At 39.3% G+C, this 25,626-nt stretch overlaps 1 protein-coding gene across 1 annotated transcript in view; it reads right to left on the bottom strand.

The window, feature by feature from the left end:
- Positions 1-1,340: 1,340 nt before the first annotated feature.
- LOC128658003 (gastrula zinc finger protein XlCGF53.1-like) overlaps positions 1,341-25,626 on the bottom strand; it is a 70,526-nt gene continuing 46,240 nt past the window's right edge. The window contains exons 9-10 of the mRNA XM_053712443.1: positions 1,677-1,768; positions 1,341-1,349 (exon numbers count right to left, since the gene is read on the bottom strand). Of these exons, the coding sequence (XP_053568418.1) occupies positions 1,341-1,349; positions 1,677-1,768 (101 nt within the window). The remainder of the gene's footprint in view (positions 1,350-1,676; positions 1,769-25,626) is intronic.

Raw genomic sequence — 25,626 nt, 5'->3', positions numbered from 1 at the left:
CTTTATATGTCAGCATTTCCACGATCACAGCACTATTAAGAAGATATCATGCAGTGTGCTTTATGCTACAACTCTACACTTCTGCTTATTCCTTTCTACAGCAAAGCTTTGCATGACGAACTAACAAAATACCAAAAAGCATAATAAGGGCACATACTGTCTGTATTTATTGCAAAAAGTCGCTTAAATGTGTTTTGTTGAGTGTAAATAAAGCCTAACTCAGAGATCACTTAGATCCTGGTAGATATTACCACTTTTTGTACTGCCCGGTATTATACTCTCCTTAATTGGAGTACTGTGAGCAGCTGGGTGTAGTGAGTCTCGAATTTAAGGCTTTACATTTCATGCCTGTATACCACTATACGCTATTCATTGCATACCATATTGTAATTACGATAATAAGCTGTGACCTGCTTCTGTTCCTGATACCCTTAGTTAACCTCTTAGATCCCATTCTTTCATACCTGCCCAGGTTATACCTCTTTAAAAGGGGTTCTGTGAGCAGCAGGGTGTAGAGGTTATATATAGGTGTCAATCTACAAATTTATGTAGTGTTTGGCTGTTTATCCATGTACTAAATGTGCACCCCTGACCGGTCAGGTTTATATTACTAACTCTAGTATATTTAGAAGTAAATTTTGTTTTCTTTTCAAACTCCCTTTAACGAATACTATAAGTGTTGAGTCCTTTCCACCGGGGGAGTGGTGTACATATAGCTGGAAGATTTCTCTGTTCACAATTGGATTAAAGAATTCACTGTTCAAAAACATATTTTGGTCTTATGAGCTTTATTTTCTAAAAAGAGTGCTGAAATCCCTGTCTTTTCTTAACTAGGACCACACTCCTAGATTTCTCTCTCCTCTTTCTTAACCATGATATATATATATATATATATATATATATATATATATATTTTTTTTTATTTTTTTTTTTCCATTTGGATAGAATTTCTCAATCTGAAATAATGGCATTACACTATGTGCTTCTCCTTTTTGAGATTATAACACTGGAGGATTGAGTGAACCACGGACAGAGGAAAGAGCCGTGACTAACAGCTTGGTGAATTCCGGACCGCTTATAACTTGAGCTTTTGATAAGCTCTATAAAGTGTGAGTATGCACTTGAATATATATTTTCACATGTTGTGATCGTTACAATACTATACTATATTTGAATTTCAGCGGACTTGTTTATTCACAATTGTATTTTTCTATGTGATTTATTGTTATTTATTATCTGTGAGAGGGATAGGCATAAAGAGACTGGCACTAGCCATCTTTCCACTAAGAAAAGGGTGCTATCAAGAAGAGCTGCTTGTCGTTACAGACAAGACCTGGCCCTTATAAGCTCTATAGAAAATAAGTAATAAAAAGTATATGTATACGAAAATATACCATCTCCCGCTCTGGCACTAGTCAATGAGGAGCACAGAGCGTCTATTAGTGTCTCATCTCTGCGAGACGGGGATTAAGCAACTAGCCATGTGGATAGGGGCTTATGTCTAGCACTGCTCTGAAAACATACAGCTGTCCCAATCATCCCGCTAATAAAGGAGATTGTATTTTAAGATACCCCTACATGTGTCTGGTGAATAATTTGTGTAGATGTATGTTCTTGAGTTTATTTGATAGGCAACAAGCAATGAGGGAACCAGGGTCTATGAGCAGATGACTTACCCGGCTTCTTCCAGCAGAAGTCCCATCTGCAATTGCAGACAACCTTATAGCAGTTTCAAGTCTGACAGAAGAATCTTCATCCTGACAGGGACCTGTGACACAAGGAAAAATCAGTGTAACAAACACTGTTTGCCAGAAGGGAGGATAGCATAATAATACTTGAAGGAGGCATGGGAAACTTCCCTGCGACATCCAGAGGCTAAAATTCACCAAAACTCTTACTAAGAGGATTACGTGGCTACTAAACACACCCTAGTCCTTTCTTGCAGGAAACAATCCATTAAGCAACAAACTAATCTTCATCAGAGCACCTCTATCTGCCATCCTCCTTGTAGATGAGGCAAAGAATTACTGGGAGGGTAGGGGAAGTGGGAGGGATATTTCAATGTTTTGTTTGGGGTGTATTTGACTCTTTGTCTTGTCCAGAGGAAGTATTGCACCATAGGTTATGAATGTTTTTCATGATCCTCACTGCCATTAGAAGGAAATATATGTATATGATACATACATGCATACATATAAGGATATACATATATATTTACTGGGAACACACAGTTCCCATAGACCGCTATGTAAAGGTACTTTTCAGTGCACCCCACTCCCACCAACTTTAGCCCCAAAATACTGCCTAGTGCAGTAATTTTATTAAAAAATAAAGATGCTGCTATCTTTATTTTTTTAAATAAATTACACTAGGCTGTATTTTTGGGGCACATTTATAAAATTAACCAGAGATCTCCAGACCATTTTTGGAGTTTTGCGTGAAATGTGTCAGATTTGGCTTTTTTTTCCTCCATTTTTTTGTGTCATATCAAACAAAAGAAATATACATGAGAATGCCTTAACATTTGTAATTACAACAATTTTCAAATTTACTATTAAATTAGCAGGTTACACAATGACGATTAGAATTGTATCTAATATCTTGTATTTAAGCCTCTGCAGACAGTCCCCTTATCTCAGGGCTATTTATTTATTATCTATTGACTTGCATTTTAGCCAGTTAGTGCTGTGTCCTGCACAACTCCACGGGAGAGAGCACAATGTTATCTATATGATACACATAAATTAGCAGTCTCTTGTTGTGAACAAGCTAATAAAAAAGCATGTGATAAAAGGCTGACTGTAGTGGCTTAAAGAGTCAGAAATACTTGCAAGCACACAAACAAGGCTTCCAAACAATCTGACCACATGTTAAAACCAGAAACTCCCTAATGCATAAAAAATGCAGGGGATGACTGGCAATTTTGGAACCAGGGGGCAAGTACAATTCAGTGGCCTAAAACCCTGCGCACTATGAAATTCTATATCTAATAGTTAAAATACAAGGGAAGCAAAGCACTTAAGACATTATAAAAATAAGGCTATAAAAAACAAAATTTATGCTTGCTTGATAAATTTATTTCTTGAGACGGTGAGTCCACGGATCATCTAATTACTATTGGGAATATCACTCCTGCCCAGCAGGAGGCGACAAATAGCACCACAGCAAAGCTGTTAAATATCACCTCCCTTCCCTCCAACCCCAGTGATTCGACCAAACTAAAGGAGAGAAAGGAAGCAACAAGGTGCAGAGGTGCCTGAGGTTTATAACATGACAAAAACATAATTTATGTAAGAACTTACCTGATAAATTCATTTCTTTCATATTAGCAAGAGTCCATGAGCTAGTGACGTATGGGATATACATTCCTACCAGGAGGGGCAAAGTTTCCCAAACCTCAAAATGCCTATAAATACACCCCTCACCACACCCACAATTCAGTTTAACGAATAGCCAAGAAGTGGGGTGATAAGAAAAAAGTGCGAAAGCATAAAAAATAAGGAATTGGAATAATTGTGCTTTATACAAAAAAATCATAACCACCACAAAAAAAGGGTGGGCCTCATGGACTCTTGCTAATATGAAAGAAATGAATTTATCAGGTAAATTCTTACATAAATTATGTTTTCTTTCATGTAATTAGCAAGAGTCCATGAGCTAGTGACGTATGGGATAATGAATACCCAAGATGTGGATCTTCCACGCAAGAGTCACTAGAGAGGGAGGGATAAAATAAAGACAGCCAATTCCGCTGAAAAATAATCCACACCCAAAACAAAGTTTAAATCTTATAATGAAAAAAACTGAAATTATAAGCAGAAGAATCAAACTGAAACAGCTGCCTGAAGTACTTTTCTACCAAAAACTGCTTCAGAAGAAGAAAACACATCAAAATGGTAGAATTTAGTAAAAGTATGCAAAGAAGACCAAGTTGCTGCTTTGCAAATCTGATCAACCGAAGCTTCATTCCTAAACGCCCAGGAAGTAGAAACTGACCTAGTAGAATGAGCTGTAATCCTTTGAGGCGGAGCTTTACCCGACTCGACATAAGCATGATGAATCAAAGACTTAACCAAGACGCCAAAGAAATGGCAGAGGCCTTCTGACCTTTCCTAGAACCGGAAAAGATAACAAATAGACTAGAAGTCTTTCGGAAATTTTTAGTAGCTTCAACATAATATTTCAAAGCTCTAACTACATCCAAAGAATGCAACAATCTTTCCTTAGAATTCTTAGGATTAGGACACAATGAAGGAACCACAATTTCTCTACTAATGTTGTTAGAATTCACAACCTTAGGTAAAGATTTAAAAGAAGTTCGCAACACCGCCTTATCCTGATGAAAAATCATAAAAGGTGACTCACAAGAAAGAGCAGATAATTCAGAAACTCTTCTAGCAGAAGTGATGGCCAAAAGAAACAAAACTTTTCAAGAAAGTAATTTAAATGTCCAGCGAATGCATAGGTTCAAACGGAGGAGCTTGAAGAGCCCCCAGAACCAAATTCAAACTCCAAGGAGGAGAAATTGACTTAATAACAGGTTTTATACGAACCAAAGCTTGTACAAAACAATGAATATCAGGAAGACTAGCAATCTTTCTGTGAAAAAGAACAGAAAGAGCAGAGATTTGTCCTTTCAAGGAACTTGCAGACAAACCTTTATCCAAACCATCCTGAAGAAACTGTAAAATTCTAGGAATTCTAAAAGAATGCCAAGAAAAATCATGAGTAAGACACCAAGAAATGTAAATCTTCCAGACTCGATAATATATCTTCCTAGATACAGATTTACGAGCCTGTAACATAGTATTAATCACCGAGTCAAAGAAACCTCTTTGACTGAGAATCAAGCGTTCAATCTCCATACCTTCAAAATTAAGGATTTGAGATCCTGATGGAAAAAAGGACCTTGCGATAGAAGGTCTAGTCTTAACGGAAGAGCCCACGGTTGGAAAGTGGCCATCCGGACAAGATCCACATACCAAAACCTGTGAGGCCATGCTGGAGCCACCAGCAGAACAAACGAGCACTCCTTCAGAATCTTGGAAATTACTCTAGGAAGAAGAACTAGAGGCGGAAAGATATAGGCAGGATGATACTTCCAAGGAAGTGACAATGCATCCACTGCCACCGCCTGAGGATCCCTGGATCTGGACAGATACCTGGGAAGCTTCTTGTTTAGATGAGAAGCCATCAGATCTATTTCTGGAAGTCCCAACATTTGAACAATCTGAAGAAATACCTCTGGGTGAAGAGACCATTGGCCCGGATGTAACGTTTGGCGACTGAGATAATCCGCTTCCCAATTGTCTATACCTGGGATATGAACCGCAGAAATTAGACAGGAGCTGGATTCCGCCCATACCAGTATTCGAGATACTTCTTTCATAGCCGGAGGACTGTGAGTCCCTCCTTGATAATTGACATATGCCACAGTTGTGACATTGTCCGTCTGAAACCAAATGAACGACTCTCTCTTTAGAAGAGGCCATGACTGAAGAGCTCTGAAAATTGCACGGAGTTCCAAAATATTGAATGGTAATCTCAAGATTCCCAAACCCCTTGTGCTGTCAGAGACCCCCAAACAGCTCCCCAACCTGTCAGACTTGCATCTGTTGAAATCACAGTCCAGGTTGGAAGAACAAAAGAAGCCCCCTGAAATGATGGTGATCTGTCCACCACGTCAGAGAGTGTCGTACGATCGTTTTTAAAGATATTAATTGAGATATCTTTGTATAATCCCTGCACCACTGGTTCAGCATACAAAGCTGAAGAGGTTGCATGTGAAAACGAGCAAAGGGGATCGCGTCCGATGCAGCAGTCATAAGACCTAGAATTTCCATGTATAAGGCTACCGAAGGGAATGATTGAGACTGAAGGTTTCGACAAGCTGAAACCAATTTTAGACGTCTCTTGTCTGTCAGAGACAGAGTCATGGACACTGAATCTATCTGGAAACCTAAAAAGGTTACACTTGTCTGAGGAATCAACAAACTGTTTGGTAAATTGATCCTCCAACCATGTTCTTGAAGAAACAACACTCATAAAAGACTGGAAAGGTTCTTTCTATTGAAAATGAGCAAAGGGAATTGAATCCAATGCTGTGGCCATAAGACCTAAAACTTCTATGCATATATAGCAACTGAAGGAGACTAAAGGTACCGACAGACGGAACCCAATAAAATTATCCCTTGTCTGATAGAGACAAAGACAGTGACACAAACTATCTGGAAACCTAAAAAAGGTGACCCTTGTGTGAGGAATCAAGAGCTTTTGAAAAAAAGATCCTCTAGCTATGTCCTGAAGAGCAAGTGAATCATATGAGATTCCGCATCCTCAGAAAATAATCTGAATGAAAACAGAAAAATGAAAATATGCATTTATTGTATCTAATGAAAACAAATAATGCTATCAATGACCATAAAAAGGCCAAATAGTTTGAATAAAACTCTAAAACCCGGTTCCTAAAAAATGAACTGGAAGAAATACCCCAGAAGATTCCAGGTCTGAGCAGCGCTTGAACCCCATGGGTGCCTAGCCATGCTTCAACAGTACCCAAAATATATAGGACAGAAACACACTTAAAGAAAGTGTTTAGCCTTACTGGAATAAAATCAAAGAAATTTGGACAAAATAGAACCAAATAAATTTCAAAGAAGTCTTAACCTGCCCCTTACCAGCCAAGCTGGAATACGGCACGTACATCGCAATATTAGGGAGCTGATTTCGAACTCCAATTATAAACATGTTACTTGGGAAAGAACTCAGGAATTCGTTCCTTAATAAGAACAACCAAACTAGTATAAGCTTAAAGTTTTAGTCTTAGAACTCAATCTTGAAGCCCAGAGTAACAGTTAAGAATTGAATCCAATTATAAAACAAATAATTGATTATCTTAGAACAAAAGAAATATGGATTTTCTTTTTTTTTTTTTTTAAATCACAAAATTCTTCTAGCTAAAATAGCTAAAGACATAGATTAACCCTCATTTGCGAAAATATTCAATAAAATGAAGACACAAATGAAATTATTAGCATGATAGTCCAGTTAAAAGGACCAGTCAAAACAGTGGACTTGCATAATCAATAAATGCAAAACAACAAAACAAATGCAACAGCACGTAGTCTAGTAAATGTTGTCAGTTTAACAATGCTAAAATAAATCATAATCTGATACTTGATCTTAAAGTAAACAGAAAAAATAAAGCAATTGCAATATCCAAATAAATCACAGGACCAAGAAAAGTACCTGAAACTAAATAATTTTCCATAAGTAAGATACAACTATCTAAAGGAAAATAAATACTATTTTGCTATAGAAACAATAGCATAATTAGTAGAGATAGCCTCAACAAATTGGAGAACCCTCCAAATTGAATTTAACTGCTGGCAAAGAATATAGTTTAAAACCTTTGAAGAAGGAATAAAAGAAAATTCTCAGCCTATTCCATTCCCTAGTATGGGGAATTGGAAAGAAAACCTCTGAAAACACAGAAGAATAAAATAGGCAGAAATAGTGTCAGCTAGTCTTAAAGAACTAGTTACCTTAATATCCAAAATAATCAACACCTTTTCAACAAAGAACAAATGTACTTTAATAATAGAAAAATAAAAAAAGTAGATTTGTTAGTGTCAATATCTGATGAAGAAAAAAACATCATCAGAGAAGGATAAATCAGTATTTTGTTGGTCATTTGAAACTTCAATAATTAAAAAAAGAAGTGAAAAAGACCTAAAAATGATTTATTCATATGCATTATCCCAAATATGAAACTGACTGTCTGAAATAAGGAACGTTGAACATCCTGAATTAAGGCAAATAAATGTTTAAACACATATATTTAGAACTTTATATAAAAGTGCCCAACCATAGCTTAGAGTGTCACAGAAAATAAGACTTACTTACCCCAGGACACTCATCTACAAGCCAAACCAGTACTGAAACGAGAATCAGTAGAGGTAATGGTATATATAAGAGTATATCGTCGATCTGAAAAGGGAGGTAAGAGATGAATCTCTACGACTGATAACAGAGAACCTATGAAATAGACCCCGTAGAAGGAGATCATTGAATTCAAATAGGCAATACCTGCTTCACATCCCTCTGACATTCACTGCAGACTGAGAGGAAAACCGGGCTCCAACCTGCTGCGAAGCGCATATCAACGTAGAATCTAGCACAAACTTACTTCACCACCTCCATGGGAAGCAAAGATTGTAAAACTGATTTGTGGGTGTGGTGAGGGGTGTATTTATAGGCATTTTGAGGTTTGGGAAACTTTGCCCCTCCTGGTAGGAATGTATATCCCATACGTCACTAGCTCATGGACTCTTGCTAATTACATGAAAGAAAACATAATTTATGCTTACCTGATAAATTTATTTCTCTTGTGATGTATCAAGTCCACGGATTCATCCTTACTTGTGGGATATTCTCCTCCCCTACAGGAAGTGGCAGAGAGAGCACCCACAGCAGAGCTGCCTATATAGCTCCCCCCTTAGCTCCACCCCCCAGTCATTCGACCGAAGGCTAGGAAGAAAAAGGAGAAACTATAGGGTGCAGTGGTGACTGAAAGTTTAAAAATAAAAATATATATGCCTGTCTTAATTAACAGGGCGGGCCGTGGACTCGATACATCACAAGAGAAATAAATTTATCAGGTAAGCATAAATTATGTTTTCTCTTGTAAGATGTATCGAGTCCACGGATTCATCCTTATTTGTGGGATACCAATACCAAAGCTTTAGGACACGGATGAAGGGAGGGACAAGACAGGGACCTTAAACGGAAGGCACCACTGCTTGTAGAACCTTTCCCCCCAAAAAAGCCTCTGAAGAAGCAAAAGTATAAAATTTGTAAAATTTGGATAAAGTATGAAACGAAGACCAAGTCACCGCTTTACAAATCTGTTTAACAGAAGCCTCATTTTTAAAAGCCATGTGGAAGACACAGCTCTATTAGAATGAGCAGTAATTCTTTCAGGAGACTGTTGGCCAGCAGTCTCATAAGCCAAACGGAAAGAGAGGTAGCCGTAGCCTTCTGACCTCTCCGCTTACCAGAGTAAACAACAAACAATGAAGATGTTTGACGGAAATCTTTAGTTGCTTGTAAGTAGAACTTTAAAGCATGAACCACATCAAGATTGTGCAACAGACGTTCCTTCTTTGAAGAAGGATTAGGACACAGTGAAGGAACAACAATCTCTTGATTGATATTCTTATAAGAAACAACCTTAGGAAGAAACCCAGGTTTGGTACGCAAACCCACCTTATCTGCATAAATAAGATAAGGGGAATCACACTGTAAAGCATATAGCTCAGAAACTCTTCGAGCCGAAGAGATAGCTACTAAAAACAAAACTTTCCATGGAATGATTAGGTTCAAACGGAATCCCTTGAAGAACTTTAAGAACTAAAATTAGGCTACATGGCGGAGCAACAGGTTTAAATACAGGCTTGATTCTGACCAAAGCTTGACTAAATGCTCGAACATCTGGGACATCTGCCAGACGTTTGTGTAGAAGAATAGACAAAGCAGATATTTGTCCTTATAAGGAACTAGCTGATAATCCCTTCTCCAAACCTTCTTGGAGAAAAGACAATATTCTAGGAATCCTAATCTTACTCCACGAGTAACCTTTGGATTCACACCAATAAAGATATTTGCGCCAAATCTTATGATAGATCTTCCTGGTGACAGGCTTTCTAGCCTGAATCAGGGTATCAATGACCGACTCAGAGAAACCACGCTTTGATAGAATCAGGCGTTCAATCTCCAAGCAGTCAGACGCAGAGAATTAGATTTGGATGCGTGAACAGACCTTGGATTAGAAGGTCCTGCCTCATTGGCAGAGTCCATGGTAGAACAGAGGACATGTCCACTAGGTCTGCATACCAAGTCCTGCGTGGCCACGCAGGTGCTATCAGAATCACTGAAGCTCTCTCCTGCTTTATTCTGGCAACCAGACGTAGAAGGAGAGGAAATACATAGGCCAGATTGAAGGACCAAGGCACTGCTAGAGCATCTATCAGTACCGCCTTGGGATCCCGGGACCTGGACCCGTAACAAGAAAGTTTGGCATCAAATCTGGTGTGCCCCATAGCTGAATCAGCTGGGCAAATACCTCCGGATGGAGTTCCCACTCCCCCAGATGAAAAGTCTAATGACTTAGGAAATCCGCCTCCCAGTTCTCTACTCCTGGGATGTGGATTGCTGAGAGATGGCAAGAGTGATCCTCTGCCCATCGGATTATTTTGGTTACCTCCATCATCGCTAGAGAACTCCTTATTCCTCCTTGATGATTGATATAAGCTACAGTCGTGATGTTGTCCGACTGAAACCTGATGAATTTGGCCGCAGCAAGCTGAGGCCACGCCTGAAGCGCATTGAATATCGCTCTCAGTTCTAGAATATTTATTGGGAGAAGAGATTCCTCCCGAGACCATAAGCCCTGTTCTTTCAGGGAGTTCCAGACTGCATCCCAGCCTAACAGGCTGGTATCTGTCGTTACAATGAGCCACTCTGGCCTGCGGAAACACATTCCCTGAGACAGGTGGTCCTGAGACAACCACCAGAGAAGAGAATCTCTGGTCTCCTGGTCCAGATGCAGTTGAGGAGACAAATCTGCATAATCCCCATTCCACTGTTTGAGCATGCATAGATGTAGTGGTCTGAGGTGTAGGCGGGCAAAAGGAACTATGTCCATTGCCGCTACCATGAGTCAGATTACCTCCATATACTGAGCCACTGATGGCCGAGGAATGGAATGAATAGCTCGGCAAGTGGTTAAGAGCTTTGATTTTCTGACCGCCATCAGAAATATTTTCATTTCTACCGAGTCTATCAGAGTCCCTAGGAAGGAAACTCTTATAAAAAGGAAGAGAGAACTCTTTTTTATGTTCACCGTCCACCCGTGAGATCTCAGAAAAGCCAACACAATGTCAGTGTGAAACTTGGATAGCTGGAAAGTTGACGCCTGAAATAAGATGTCGTCTAGATAAGGCGCTACTGCTATGCCCGTGGTCGTAGAACCGCCAGAAGGGACCCTAGCACCCTTGTGAAAATTCTGTGAATAGGGATGTGTAGATACGCATCCTTTAAGTCCACGGTGGTCATATATGGACCCTCCTGGATCAGAGGTAGAATAGACCGAATAGTCTCCATCTTGAATGATGGAACTTTGAGGAACTTATTTAGAATGTTGAGATCCAAGATTGATCTGAAAGTTCCCTCTTTTTTGGAAACCACAAACAGGTTTGAGTAAAAACCTAGCCCCTGTTCCTCTTTTGGGACTGGGCGGATCACCCCCATGGTATGTAGGTCTTCTACACAGCCTAAGAACACCTCTCTCTTTGTCTGTTTACAGACAATCGAGAAATGTGAAAAGTCCCCCTGGGAAGAGAGCCTTTGAATTCCAGAAAATATCCCTGGGACACAATTTCTAAAACCCAGGGGTCGTGAACATCTCTTGCCCAAGCCTGAGCGAAGAGAGAGATTCTGCCCCTACTAGATCCGGTCCTGGATCGGGGGCTACCCCTTCATGCTGTCCTAGAGACAGCTGCAGGCTTCTTGGCCTGTTTACCCTTGTTCCAAGCCTGGTTAGGTCTCCAGACTGACTTGGATTGGGCAAAATTCCCCTCTTGCTTTGCAGCAGAGGAAGCTGAAGCGGGACCACTCTTGAAATTCCAAAAGGAACAAAAAATTATTTTGTTTGGTCCTCATCTTATTTGATCTATCCTGAGGGAGGGCATGACCTTTCCCTCCAGTGATGTCTGAAATAATCTCTTTCAGTTCAGGCCCGAATAGGGTCTTTCCTTTGAAAGGGATGTTCAAAAGTTTAGTTTTAGATGACACATCAGCAGACCAGGATATAAGCCATAACGACCTGCGTGCTAAAATGGCAAAACCTGAATTCTTTGCCGCTAATTTAGCCAGTTGAAAAGAGGCATCTGTAATAAAAGAATTAGCCAATTTAAGGGCCTTAATTCTGTCCAAAATTTCTTCTAATGGAGTCTCCATCTGAAGAGCCTCCTCTACAGCCTCAAACCAGAAAGCAGCTGCTGTAGTTGCAGGAACAATGCATGCAATAGGTTGAAGAAGAAAACCTTGATGAACAAAACTTTTCTTCAGGAGACCCTCTAATTTTTTATCCACAGGATCGTTGAAAGCACAACTGACTTCAATAGGTATAGTTGTACGCTTAGACAGAGTAGAAATAGCTCCCTCCACCTTAGGAACTGTCTGCCACGAGTCCCGCATGGTGTCAGATATGGGAAACATTTTCTTAAAAACAGGAGGGGGAATGAACGGAATACCTGGTCTATCCCACTCCTTAGCAATAATATTCACAATCCTCTTAGGGACTGGAAAAAAAAAACATTAGTGTAAACAGGAACCTCTAAGTATTTATCCATCTTACACAATTGCTCTGGGACCACTATAGGGTCACAATCATCTAGCGCCGCTAATACCTCCCTGAGCAATAAGCGGAGGTGTTCAAGCTTAAATTTAAAGGCCGTCATATCAGAATCTGTCTGAGGAAGCGTCTTTCCTGAATCAGAAATTTCTCCCTCAGATAACAAATCCCTCACCCCTACCTCAGAGCATTGTGAGGGCATTTCAAATACGGCTACTAAAGCGTCAGACTGCTCAGCATTTTTCCTTAACCCAGAGCTGTCCCGCTTTCCTTGAAAACCAGGCAGTCAGGATAAAACATGTGTGAGGGTTGTATTGATAACTGTGGCCATGTCTTGTAAAATAAATGAATTTGACGCACTAGAGGTACTTGGCGTCACTTGTGCGGGCGTTACTGGTTGTGACACTTGGGGAGAGCTAGATACTAAACTCTCATTTACTTCTGACTGAGAATCATCTATTGCTCTATTTTTAAGTGCTAATATATGTTCTTTATAGTTTATAGACATATCAGTACAATTGGGACACATTCTAAGAGGGGGTACCACAATGGCTTCCAAACATATTGAACAAGGATTTTCCTTGGTGTCAGACATGTTAAACAGGCTAGTAATGTAACAAGCAAGCTTGGAAAACACTGTAATCAAAGTAAATAACACTTAGAATTAAAACGGTACTGTGCCTTTAAGAGAAAAAAAGCTGCACAAATTCTGCAAAACAGTGTAAAAAAGCAGTAAACATAACGAAATGTTTACAGTAGTATCATATAGCCTTAGTAACTTTGCACAGCTATGCAAATAAACAATTAACCCCTTAATGGCAAAACCGGATTGAAAAAACATCAAAACCAGTAAAAAAGACTTTCAGCATTTTGCCACAGTTCTGCTGTGGCTCCTACCTGCCCTTCAGAACAATTTGTGGGGGGAAAAACTTCTTTTACAGCCCTCAAACATGGCAGGAACCTCTGGAGAAGCAGTTAGAAGTCTCAGAGGAAAAGAAACTGCACAACTGAGGCGCGAAAATAGGCCCCTCCCACCTCACTCAATGTTTTGAGGCCTAACAAACAAACACTAGAGTGTCTCTAAATTAACCATGTGGGTTAGAAAACTCAAAAACAAGCCACAATGACCCCTTTGGTCCCTTCAAAAAAAGTTATAATTGCATCATTCACTAAATAAACAAAAACTTTTTTACCAAACAGTGTCACCAGTAACTAATGAGCCCTTCATGCAAGCTGAAATTCCTATCCAAGTGTCTGAATACAGCTTACCCTTCCCTCATGGGGATATTGGCAGCCTTTTGTAGAAATAACATAGTCTGTCTAGAAAAAAATAGACTGAATATACCTTAATGCAGTTTAGCCTGCAAACTGTAACCCCCAACTGAAGTTTTCCTTTACTCTTCAGCCCTTGTGAGAACAGCAGTGGATCTTAGTTACAAAATGCTAAGATCATCATCCTCCTTGCAGAAATCTTCATCCCTTTTCTGCCAGAGAGTAAATAGTATACACCGGTACCATTTAAAAATAACAAACTTTTGCTTGAGAAAATAAAAACCTAACATTTTTGTCACCACACTCCTCTTTGCCCTTCCTAGCATTTAAGCAGGCAGAGAGAATGACTGGGGGGTGGAGCTAAGGGGGGAGCTATATAGGCAGCTCTGCTGTGGGTGCTCTCTTTGCCACTTCCTGTAGGGGAGGAGAATATCCCACAAGTAAGGATGAATCCGTGGACTCGATACATCTTACAAGAGAAAACCTGTCATAGAAAAACAGGGCGGACTGTGGACTCAAGAAATGCCAAGATACAGCGCTACACTACCCTCAGATGAGGGTTGGGTTGCTAAAGATGGTGTCCACGACTAGGAATGTGTATACATAAAGGTTAATATACAATATTGTGTTACACAAAGAATATATATAAAACCATGTGAAAAAGTACTTAAAAGGTAAAAGATTAAAAACAATATATATATATATAGGATGTGATATTAAAATGTATTAAACAAACATTTTATTAACATAAACTGACAGTTAAAAATACAGTTAAAAATAGATTCAACAATCTAATGGATTGCCCCATACAATGTCCAAGAAGTTATGTCCTATGTAACATACAAGTGTTTAAGTCCCATACCAAAATGTCCAAAGCAAATGTTCAAGGTTAATATCCAAAAAAAATAAAAATGATAATATGTCCAAAGGACACCTGGTGATGTGGTGGGGGGCGGGATCATGGGCGGGGATGGCCGGGGGCGCGCACGGACGCGTTCGTGTGCAGGGGAGGGCGCGTGCACGGGGAGGGAGCGGGTGGGAACCGCTACACTACAGAAAAAGTTTTAGTATAATTGTTAAAAAAGGGGGAAAAAGTTGTAAAAAAAAAAAAAAATCAGGCAGGTGGTGGGGGTTCGTCTGGTGGGGGGGGGGGGGGAAGCTACACTACAGAAAGCAACAAAAAAAAAAACAGATAGACAGATAGCTGCCAGTACCCAAGATGGCCCCCAATAGGGCAGATGGGGAGGGTTAGAGAGCTGTTTTTTGGGAGGGGGGGGGGATGCTACACCACAGCATATGTAAATATGCACAAAAAAAACAACAACAACTTATTTTAGTACTGGCAGACTTTCTGCCAGTACTTAAGATGGCGGGGACAATTGTGGGGTGGGGGAGGGAAGGGAGCTGTTTGGGAGGGATCAGGGGGTCTGATGTGTCAGGTGGGAGGCTGATCTCTACACTAAAGCTAAAATTAACCCTGCAAGCTCCCTACAAACTACCTAATTAACCCCTTCACTGCTAGCCATAATACACATGTGATGCGCAGCAGCATTTAGCGGCCTTCTAATTACCAGAAAGCAACGCCAAAGTCATATATGTCTGCTATTTCTGAACAAAGGGGATCCCAGAGAAGTATTTACAACCATTTGTGCCATAATTGCACAAGCTGTTTGTAAATAATTTCAGTGAGAAACCTAAAACTGAAAAAAAAATTACGTTTTTTTTTAAATTTGATCTCATTTGGCGGTAAAATGGTGGCATGAAATATACCAAAATGGGCCTAGATCAATACTTTGGGTTGTCTACTACACTACACTAAAGCTAAAATTAACACTACAAGCTCCCTACAAGCTTCCTAATTAACCCCTGCACTGCTGGGCATAATACACGTGTGGTGCGCAGCGGCATTTAGCGGCCTTCTAATTACCAAAAAGCAATACCAAAGCCATATATGTCTGCTATTTCTGAACAAAGGGGATCCCAGAGAAGCATTTACAACCATTTGTGCCATAATTGCACAAGCTGTTTGTAAATTATTTCAGTGAGAAACCTAAAATTGTGAAAAATTTAACTTTTTTTTAATTTTATCGCATTTGGCGGTGAAATGGTGGCATGAAATATACGAAAATGGGCCTAGATCAATACTTGGGGTTGTCTACTACACTACACTAAAGCTAAAATTACCCCAAAAAGCTCCCTACATGCTCCCTAATTAACCCCTTCACTGCTGGGCATAATACACGTATGGTGCACAGTGGCATTTAGCGGCCTTCTAATTACCAAAAAGCAATGCCAAAGATATATGTCTTCTATTTCTGAACAAAGGGGATCCCATAGAAGAATTTACAACCATTTATGCCATAATTGCACTAGCTGTTTGTAAATAATTTCAGTGAGAAACTGAAAGTTTGTGAAAAAAATTGTGAAAAAGTGAACGATTTTTTTGTATTTGATCGCATTTGGCGGTGAAATGGTGGCATAAAATATACCAAAATTGGCCTAGATCAATACTTTGGGATGTCTACTAAAAAAAAATATAATATAAAAAATATATACATGTCAATGGATATTCAGAGATTCCTGAAAGATATCAGTGTTCTAATGTAACTAGCGCTAATTTTGAAAAAAAATGGTTTGGAAATAGCAAAGTGCTACTTGTATTTATAGCCCTATAACTTGCAAAAAAAAGCAAAGAACATGTAAACATTGGGTATTTCTAAACTCAGGACAAAATTTAGAAACTGTTTAGCATGGTTTTTTTTTTTTGGTGGTTGTAGATGTGTAACAGATTTTTGGGGTCAAAGTTAAAAAAGTGTGTTTTTTTCCATTTTTACCTCATATTTTATATTTTTTTTATAGTAAATTATAAGATATGATGAAAATAATGGTATCTTTAGAAAGTCCATTTAATGTCGAGAAAAACGGTATATAATATGTGTGGGTACAGTAAATGGGTAAGAGGAAAATTACAGCTAAACACAAACACCGCAAAAATGTAAAAATAGCCTTGGTCCCAAACGGACAGAAAATGGAAAAGTGCTGTGGTCATTAAGGGGTTAAACACCTGGGTGCAGTCCTTAATAGAACATATAGAAAATTTTGAATAGAATGAAGGGCACTCTCAGGATTTTTTTGTATTTGCCAAACAAACAAAGTTATTTATTCTTAGTATCAACAATTCTTCATAGTCAACATTTTGGCTTTCACAGAAGCCTTCCTCAAGACAGATAACATCCTTTAATTGCCAGCACAAATGGCTCAAACCTCTTGCTGGCAGTCAAGACATTTGTGCTGGCATTTGTACTGGCAATTAAAGGATGTTATCTGTCTTGAGGAAGGCTTCTGTGAAAGCCGAAACGTCGACTATGAAGAATTGTTGATACAAAGAATAAATAACTTTGTTTTGCAAATACAAAAAAATCTTGAGAGTGCCCTTCATTCTATTCAAATTGTTCTATATCTCTCTCTCTATAAATATATAGCGCTCTCTCTCTCTCTCTCTATCTATCTATCTATCTATCTATCTATCTATATATACACACACACACACAAATTCTCTCCAGAGGGAGGCTCTATCCTGGTCCAAACTACAGTACAATTATTCCCAGAAGTTAATCAAATCAAATTCTAAGTTTAGGCCACTTGGTGTTCTAGTTTTCAGCTTGAAGATCCAAAAAATCTCCTGCCTTGCGAGCGTCTGGTCCCTGTCTCCTCCTCTATTGCCTACTTGAACCTGTTCCGCTATAGTCCACCTAAGTGTATCCGGTCTGTTTTGATGCAAGTCTTTAAAGTGTCTCACTAAGGGTGTGGACAGGGTGCCTGCTTTGATATCACCAACATGCTCTCTTATCCTCATTCTGGTGTCCCTTGTGGTCATACCCACATACTGAAATTTACATTCAACACATGTTAATAGGTATATTACATATGACATTCTGCAGTTATAGCACTTGCTATGGGAAAACCTCTCTCCTGTCATTTCGCTCTTGAATCCATCCCCCAGTGACACATATTCGCAAGCTCTACATGTGCGATTATGGCATTTGTACACGCCTTTCATAGTTAACCATGAACTAGTTATGGGCATAGTTGTTTTTAGGGCAGTTGGTGAAACCATGTTCTCTATTGTAACACCTCTTCTATATGAAAATTTGCATCTTTTTTCCACGAGGTCTGCCAGATATTCGTCAGCAGCCAGCATATTAAAATGCTTATTGACTATCCTACAGATTTCATCAAACTGATTGCTGTATGTGGTCAGAAAGAAGGCCTGTTTAGTCGCTCTGGGCTGACTTTTCCTTCTCTGTCTATTTCTCCTTTTAAGTAAATCCTTTCTATCTACAGATGCTACAGAATTCCCAACACCCTGTACCATTGGTGTTGGATAATCTCTGTCCCTTAATCTGTTAGATAACAATTTTGATTGTTCCATAAACTGAGATTGTGTAGTACAATTTCTTTTTACTCTCAACATCTGGCCCTTCGTAATTGCCTTAAAAACTCGGTCTTGGTGGTTACTATTTGCATGGAGGATTGTATTTCCTGTGATGGGTTTCATATAAAATGTCTGATTTAACCATTCCTCTACACCCATCACTCTTTCCAACCAAGGTAACATCTAGATAGTTCACCCTATGTGTTTCCCACCTGACACATCCCACCCCCTGATCCCTCCCTGACCCCCCTCAAACAGCTCTATTCCCCCCCTCACAATTGTCACTGCCATCTTAAAAGGACCAGTCAACAATACAGGATACCATCATAAATGCATTCACAATATAAAATGAAGTATGTAGAGCTGTAGCTGTGTAAGTTGCATCTCTTAATCACTGAAAACAATCGTTTTTATATTTTTTAAGCTTTCCCCATCCTCCTGTGTCACGTGGGTGAGGTTGCCAAATGAAAAATGCATATACGTATATGCCTCTGCGCATGCGAAACCGGAAGTGGTGACATCACTGGCACAGCTGGATTGCGCTTCTTTGGTAGAGCTGTGCATATAAAAGATTGTGCACTGTCTACAGAAGCATAAAAGCGTGTGTGTGGCTGTTAACCTCTCAGAGCAGGAACTTTTATTTGCAGTTTGTTTATTGTTAGATAGATATCAACTGGAAAAAAAAGGAATCCTACTGCCTACCTTTCCTAAAGAGAAATTTGTCCCTGGGCATACCATAAATTTAAAAAACTTGAAAGAATATACAGGTTATATAGGGATCCACAAACATGAATGAAGCTCTGTTATTCATCTGACATGTATTATGCTCTGTACAGCTCATTTATAAACCTTGTGAGCAGAGACATTGGAGGGTGTTTGGTCTCCCTGTGCCTTATGCTCAGTATCTGAATTCATGTAAAAGTAACGGTGCTCGCAAGTGGGGTGACGTGCACGGTAGGTCTCGTGAGTGCACGCATGCACACATTGAAAAAAATAATGGAAATTAGTTGACATCCAATTGGCTGAAAGTCAGTCACAGTAAGCCCATCCTCCTCTAGACGTGGGCGGGCAAGCCACAGAGTAATTTTTAATATGGAAAGGATAAAAGCAAGTTTTTCTCTTAATTTTACATTCAATGTTTTTGATTTGAGTACTCATATACATTATGCCTTTAATCAGCTATGCAATTGTACATTTATTTTGGTTATGTGCGGTGTTGACTGGTCCTTTAAGTAGTGGCAGAAAGTCTGCAAGTACTAAAATAAAAAGCATTTTTATTTTTTAATAGTTTTTCTACAGTGTTGGATCCCCCCTTAGCCCCCAACCTCCCTGATTTCCCCCCCCAAACAGCTCTCTAACCCTCCCCCCTCAACATAGTTGCCGTTATCTTGGGTACTGGCAGCCGTCTGCCAGTACCCAGTTTGTTAAAAAAATATGCCTTTAGGATTAATAAATAAACCCCAATTTTCTGTAGTGTAGCTGCCCCCCTTAATACCACCCCCCCTCCCAGATCCCTTGCCCAATATTGATTCCCCCCTCCCACTCCCACCTTCTCATATAAGTTAATAGAAATGGCACCCGCGCGCTCTCTGGACTAACAGGATATGGAAGGTAACCATCGATGGGCCACCCACCCGCCTCCCTGCTATGGCTCCCACCCACCAACGATCGTTACCATCGATGGCCGATGCAGAGAGGGCCACAGAGTTACAAATATAATAAAAAATATTTAAATTCTACCTCTGATCAGCTAAACATCAGCTAAAACTTAACTATTAATTAACACATCTATAAAAAATAATAACACAAAACACTTTAAAATGCAATTATTAAAATAACCAAAACAAAAAATAATTAAAAGGCAATTCCTGAGCCATGTGAGCTGAGCGAGAGTCTATTGACAAAGGGACAGTTGTCCGGTCTTCTTTTTAATCACATTTCAAACTCAAGTTTACTGCACAAACACTCTAGTGGGGACATTCCCTACACCATTTTCACTATGATTCTGTGAAATCCGATAAACTTGGGATTCTCAAAGGCGGCTTTGAGAAAGCTCTGACTGGTGAAACGCGCGTCAGGCATAAGCCAAGAGTTATGGGGGTATGAGAAGAGTCTATTGATATTTATTGGTATTTGGATGGTTTGATAATTGTTGTTTCTTTCATGTAATTGGCAAGAGTCCATGAGCTAGCGACGTATGGGATATACATTCCTACCAGGAGGGGCAAAGTTTCCCAAACCTCAAAATGCCTATAAATACACCCCCCACCACACCCACAATTCAGTTTTACAAACTTTGCCTCCTATGGAGGTGGTGAAGTAAGTTTGTGCTAGATTTCTATGTTGATATGCGCTTCTCAGCGTGCTGAAGCCCGGTTCCTCTCAGAGTGCAGTGAATGACAGAGGGATGTGAAGGGAGTATTACCTATTGAATACAATGGTCATCCTAACGGGGATCTATTTCATAGGTTCTCTGTTATCGGTCGTAGAGATTCATCTCCTACCTCCCTTTTCAGATCGACGATATACTCTTATATATACCATTACCTCTACTGATTCTCGTTTCAGTACTGGTTTGGCTATCTACTTTATGTAGATGAGTGTCTTTTGGTAAGTATGTTTTCCTTTTATTTAAGACACTCTCAGCTATCGTTTGGCACTTTATATGTAAAGTTCTAAATATAATGTTTGTAATTATATTTGCCATGATTCAGGTTAATCAGTATATTTCCTTCTTACAGACTGTGAGTTTCATTTTTTTGGGAAATGCATTTATAAATATATATTAAAAAAAAAAATTCTTACCTGAAAATTTTTCAAATTGACTTTCTTTTCTAAATTGCGGGCTGTTAGGCTCACGGGAGCGCAAAATGCTACAATTTATTGCGTCATTCTTGGCGCGAGACTTTTTTGGCAAGAGAATTACGTTTGTTGGCGTCTTAGTTGTCGCAGAGAGTTTTCACGTAGTTGCGTCATCTATGACGCTCGTGTTTGTTGCAGACGTTCTTGGCGACAAAAAATATTTTGTCAGTTGTGCGTCATACTCAACGCCAGATTTTTGACATTATTTAAGTCCTTATTTCATTTTGCTTCTGGTTTCCAGAGGCTTATTTTGTTTGCATTTTTTCCCATTCCTTAAACTGTCATATAGGGAAATTGATAATTTTGCTTTATATGTTATTTTTTCTATTACATATTGCAAGATGTCTCAAGCTGACCCTGTATCAGAATCTACTACTGGAAACCTGCTGCCTGATGTCGGTTCTACCAAAGCTAAGTGCATTTGTTGTAAACTTGTGGTAACTGTTCCCCCGGGTGTAGTTTGTGCTAGTTGTCATGATAAACTTTCAAAAGCAGACAATATTTCCATTAGTAATAATCCATTAACTGTTGTTGTTCCTTCAACATCCAATGTTCAGGATATTCCTGTTAATGTGAGAGAATGTGTTTCTAATTCCATTCAGAAGGCTTTGTCTGTCATACCACCTTCTAATAAACGTAAAAGGTCTTTTAAAACTTCTCATAAATTTGCTGAATTTTTAAATGACCAACAGCTTTCTGATTTATCTATCTCTGATGAGGATCTATCTGGTTCAGAAGATTCTACCTCAGATATTGATACTGACAAATCCTCATATTTATTTAAAATGGAGTATATTCGTTCCTTATTAAAAGAGGTGTTGATTGCATTAGATATGGAGGAGACTAGTCCTCTTGATATTAAAACCAGTAAACGTTTAAATTTGTTTTTTAAACCTCATGTAGTTATTCCAGAGGTTTTTCCAGTTCCTGATGCTATTTCAGATGTAATTTCTAGGGAATTGAATAGACTGGGTACTTCTTTTACTCCTTCTTCAAGGTTTAAGAAACTGTATCCTTTGCCAACTGATAGATTGGAGTTGATGGGGCCATCTCTACTCTTGCCTAACGTACTACTATTCCTACGGCAGATAGTACTTCTTTTAAATATCCTTTAGATAGGAAACTTGAATCTTTCCTAAGGAAGGCTTATTTATGTTCAGGTCATCTTCTTAGGCCTGCTATTTCTTTGGCTGATGTTGCTGCTGCTTCAACCTTTTGGTTGGAAACTTTAGCACAGCAAGTACCAGATCATAATGTGTATAGCATTGTTAAGTTAATTCAACATGCTAATAATTTCATTTGTGATGCCATTTTTGATATCATTAGAATTGATGTAAGATATATGTCTTTAACTATATTAGCTAGAAGAGCTTTATGGCTTAAATCTTGGATTGCTGATATGACTTCTAAATCAACGTTGCTATCTCTCTCTTTCCAAGGTAATACATTATTTGGTTCTCAGTTGGATTCTATTATTTCAAATGTCACTGGGGGGGAAGGGAGCTTTTTTGCCTCAGGATAAAAAATGTAAGGGTAAATTTAGGGCTTCTAACCGTTTTCGTTCCTTTCATCAAAATAAGGAACAGAAATCTGACCCTTCCCCTAAGGGAACAGTTTCCAATTGGAAGCGTTCTCCAGTCTGGAATAAATCCAAGCCATTTAAAAAATCAAAATCAGCCCCGAAGTCCGCATGAAGGTGCGGCCCTCATTCAAGCACAGCTGGTAGGGGGCAGACTAAGATTTTACAAGGATGTTTGGATCAATTCAATCCAAAATCATTGGATTCAGAACATTATTTCTCAAGGGTACAGAATAGGTTTCAAAGTAAGACCGCCTGTGAGAAATTTTTTTCTCTCGCGCATTCCAGTGAACCCAGTAAAGGCTCAGGCTTTCCTGAAGTGTGTCTCAGACCTGGAGTTATCTGGGGTAATTGTGCCAGTTCCCTTTCAGGAACGGGGTCTGGGGTTTTATTCAAATCTGTTCATTGTTCCAAAGAAGGAGAATTCTTTCAGACCAGTTCTAGATCTAAAAATTTTGAATCGTTATGTAAGAATACAAACATTCAAGATGGTGACTATAAGGACTATTCTGCCTTTTGTTCAGCAAGGGCATTATATGTCCACAATAGACTTACAGGATGCATATCTTCATATTCCGATTCATCCAGATCACTATCAGTTTCTGAGATTCTCTTTTCTAGACAGGCATTACCAATTTGTTGCTCTTCCTTTTGGCCTAGCAACAGCTCCAAGGATCTTTTCAAAGGTTCTCGGTGCCCTACTCTCTGTAATCAGAGAGCAGGGTATTGCAGTGTTTCCTTATTTGGACGATATCTTGGTACTTGCTCAGTCTTTACATTCTGCAGAATCTCACACGAATCAACTAGTGTTGTTTCTTCAAAGACATGGTTGGAGGATCAATTTACCAAAAAGTTGCTCGATTCCTCAGACAAGGGTAATCTTTTTAGGATTCCAAATAGATTCAGTATCCATGACTTTGTCTCTAACAGACAAAAGACGTTTGAAATTGGTTTCAGCTTGTCGGAACCTTCAGTTTCAATCATTCCCTTCAGTAGCTATGTGCATGGAGGTTTTAGGTCTCATGACTGCAGCATCGGACGCGATCCCCTTTGCTCGTTTTTACATGAGACCTCTTCAGCTTTGTATGCTGAGCCAATGGTGCAGGGATTATAGAAAGATATCACAATTAATATCCTTAAATCCCAATATTCGATTATCTCTGACTTGGTGGTTAGATCACCATCGTTTAATTCAAAGGGCCTCTTTTGTTCGTCCAACCTGGACTGTGATCACAACAGATGCGAGTCTTTCAGGTTGGGAAGCTGTCTGGGGATCTCTGACAGCACAGGGGGTTTGGAAATCTCAAGAGGCAAGATTAACAATCAATATTTTGGAACTCCGTGCGATTCTCAGAGCGCTTCAGTTTTGGCCTCTTCTGAAGAGAGAACCGTTTATTTGTTTTCAGACGGACAATGTCACAACCGTGGAGTATGTCAATCATCAAGGTGGGACTCACAGTCCTCAAGCTATGAAAGAAGTATCTCGAATACTTGCATGGGCGGAATCCAGCTCCTGTCTAATTTCTGCGGTCCATATCCCAGGTATAGACAATTGGGAAGCGGATTATCTCAGCCGCCAGACTTTACATCCGGGAGAGTGGTCTCTTCATCCAGATGTGTTTTTTCAGATTGTTCAGATGTGGGGGCTTCCAGAAATAGATCTGATGGCTTCTCATCTAAACAGGAAACTTCCCAGGTATCTGTCCAGGTCCAGGGATCCTCAGGCGGAAGCAGTGGATGCGTTGTCACTTCCTTGGAATTATCAACCTGCTTATATCTTTCCGCCTCTAGTTCTTCTTCTAAGAGTGATTTCCAAAATCATAATGGAGCATTCATTTGTACTGCTGGTGGCTCCAGCATGGCCACACAGGTTTTGGTATGCGGATCTTGTTCGGATGTCCAGTTGCCAACCTTGGCCACTTCCGTTATGGCCCATTTTTCCATCAGGATCTCAAATCATTAAATTTGAAGGTATGGAGATTGAACGCTTAGTGCTTAGTCATAGAGGTTTCTCTGACTCAGTGATTAATACTATGTTGCAGGCTTGTAAATCTGTGTCTAGAAAGATTTATTACCGAGTTTGGAAGACTTACATTTCATGGTGTTCTTCTCATAAATTCTCTTGGCATTCTTTTAGAATTCCTAGAATTTTACAGTTTCTTCAGGACGGTTTGGATAAGGGTTTGTCTGCAAGTTCCTTGAAAGGACAAATCTCTGCTCTTTCTGTTCTGTTTCACAGAAAAATTGCTAATCTTCCTGATATTCATTGTTTTGTACAGGCTTTGGTTCGTATCAAGCCTGTCATTAAGTCAATCTCTCCTCCTTGGAGTCTTAATTTGGTTTTGAGGGCTTTACAGGCTCCTCCGTTTGAGCCTATGCATTCTCTGGACATTAAATTACTTTCTTGGAAAGTATTGTTCCTTTTGGCCATCTCTTCAGCTAGAAGAGTTTCTGAGTTATCTGCTCTTTCTTGTGAATCTCCTTTTCTTATTTTTCATCAGGATAAGGCGGTTTTGCAGACTTCATTTAAATTTTTACCTAAAGTTGTGAATTCTAACAACCTTAGTAGAGAAATTGTTGTCCCTTCGTTGTGTCCTAATCCTAAGAATTCTCTGGAGAGATCTTTACATTCTTTGGATGTGGTAAGAGCTTTGAAATATTATGTTGAAGTTACTAAAGATTTCAGAAAGACTTCTAGTCTATTTGTTATCGTTTCTGGTTCTAGGAAAGGTCAGAAGACTTCTGCCATTTCTTTGGCATCTTGGTTAAAGCTTTTGATTCATCATGCTTATTTGGAGTCGGGTAAATCCCCACCTCAGAGGATTACGGCTCATTCTACTAGGTCAGTTTCTACTTCCTGGGCTTTTAAGAATGAAGCTTCTGTTGATCAGATTTGCAAAGCAGCAACTTGGTCTTCTTTGCATACTTTTACTAAATTCTACCATTTTGATGTTTTCTCTTCTTCAGAAGCAGTTTTTGGTAGAAAAGTACTTCAGGCAGCTGTTTCAGTTTGATTCTTCCGCTTATAATTTCAGTTTTTTTCATTATAAAGATTAAAACTTT

The sequence above is a fragment of the Bombina bombina genome, chromosome 4, assembly GCF_027579735.1.
Source record: "Bombina bombina isolate aBomBom1 chromosome 4, aBomBom1.pri, whole genome shotgun sequence".
Classification (NCBI taxonomy): domain Eukaryota; kingdom Metazoa; phylum Chordata; class Amphibia; order Anura; family Bombinatoridae; genus Bombina; species Bombina bombina.
Note: the sequence above shows the minus strand (reverse complement) of the source record. Positions and strands in the feature narration are given on the sequence as shown.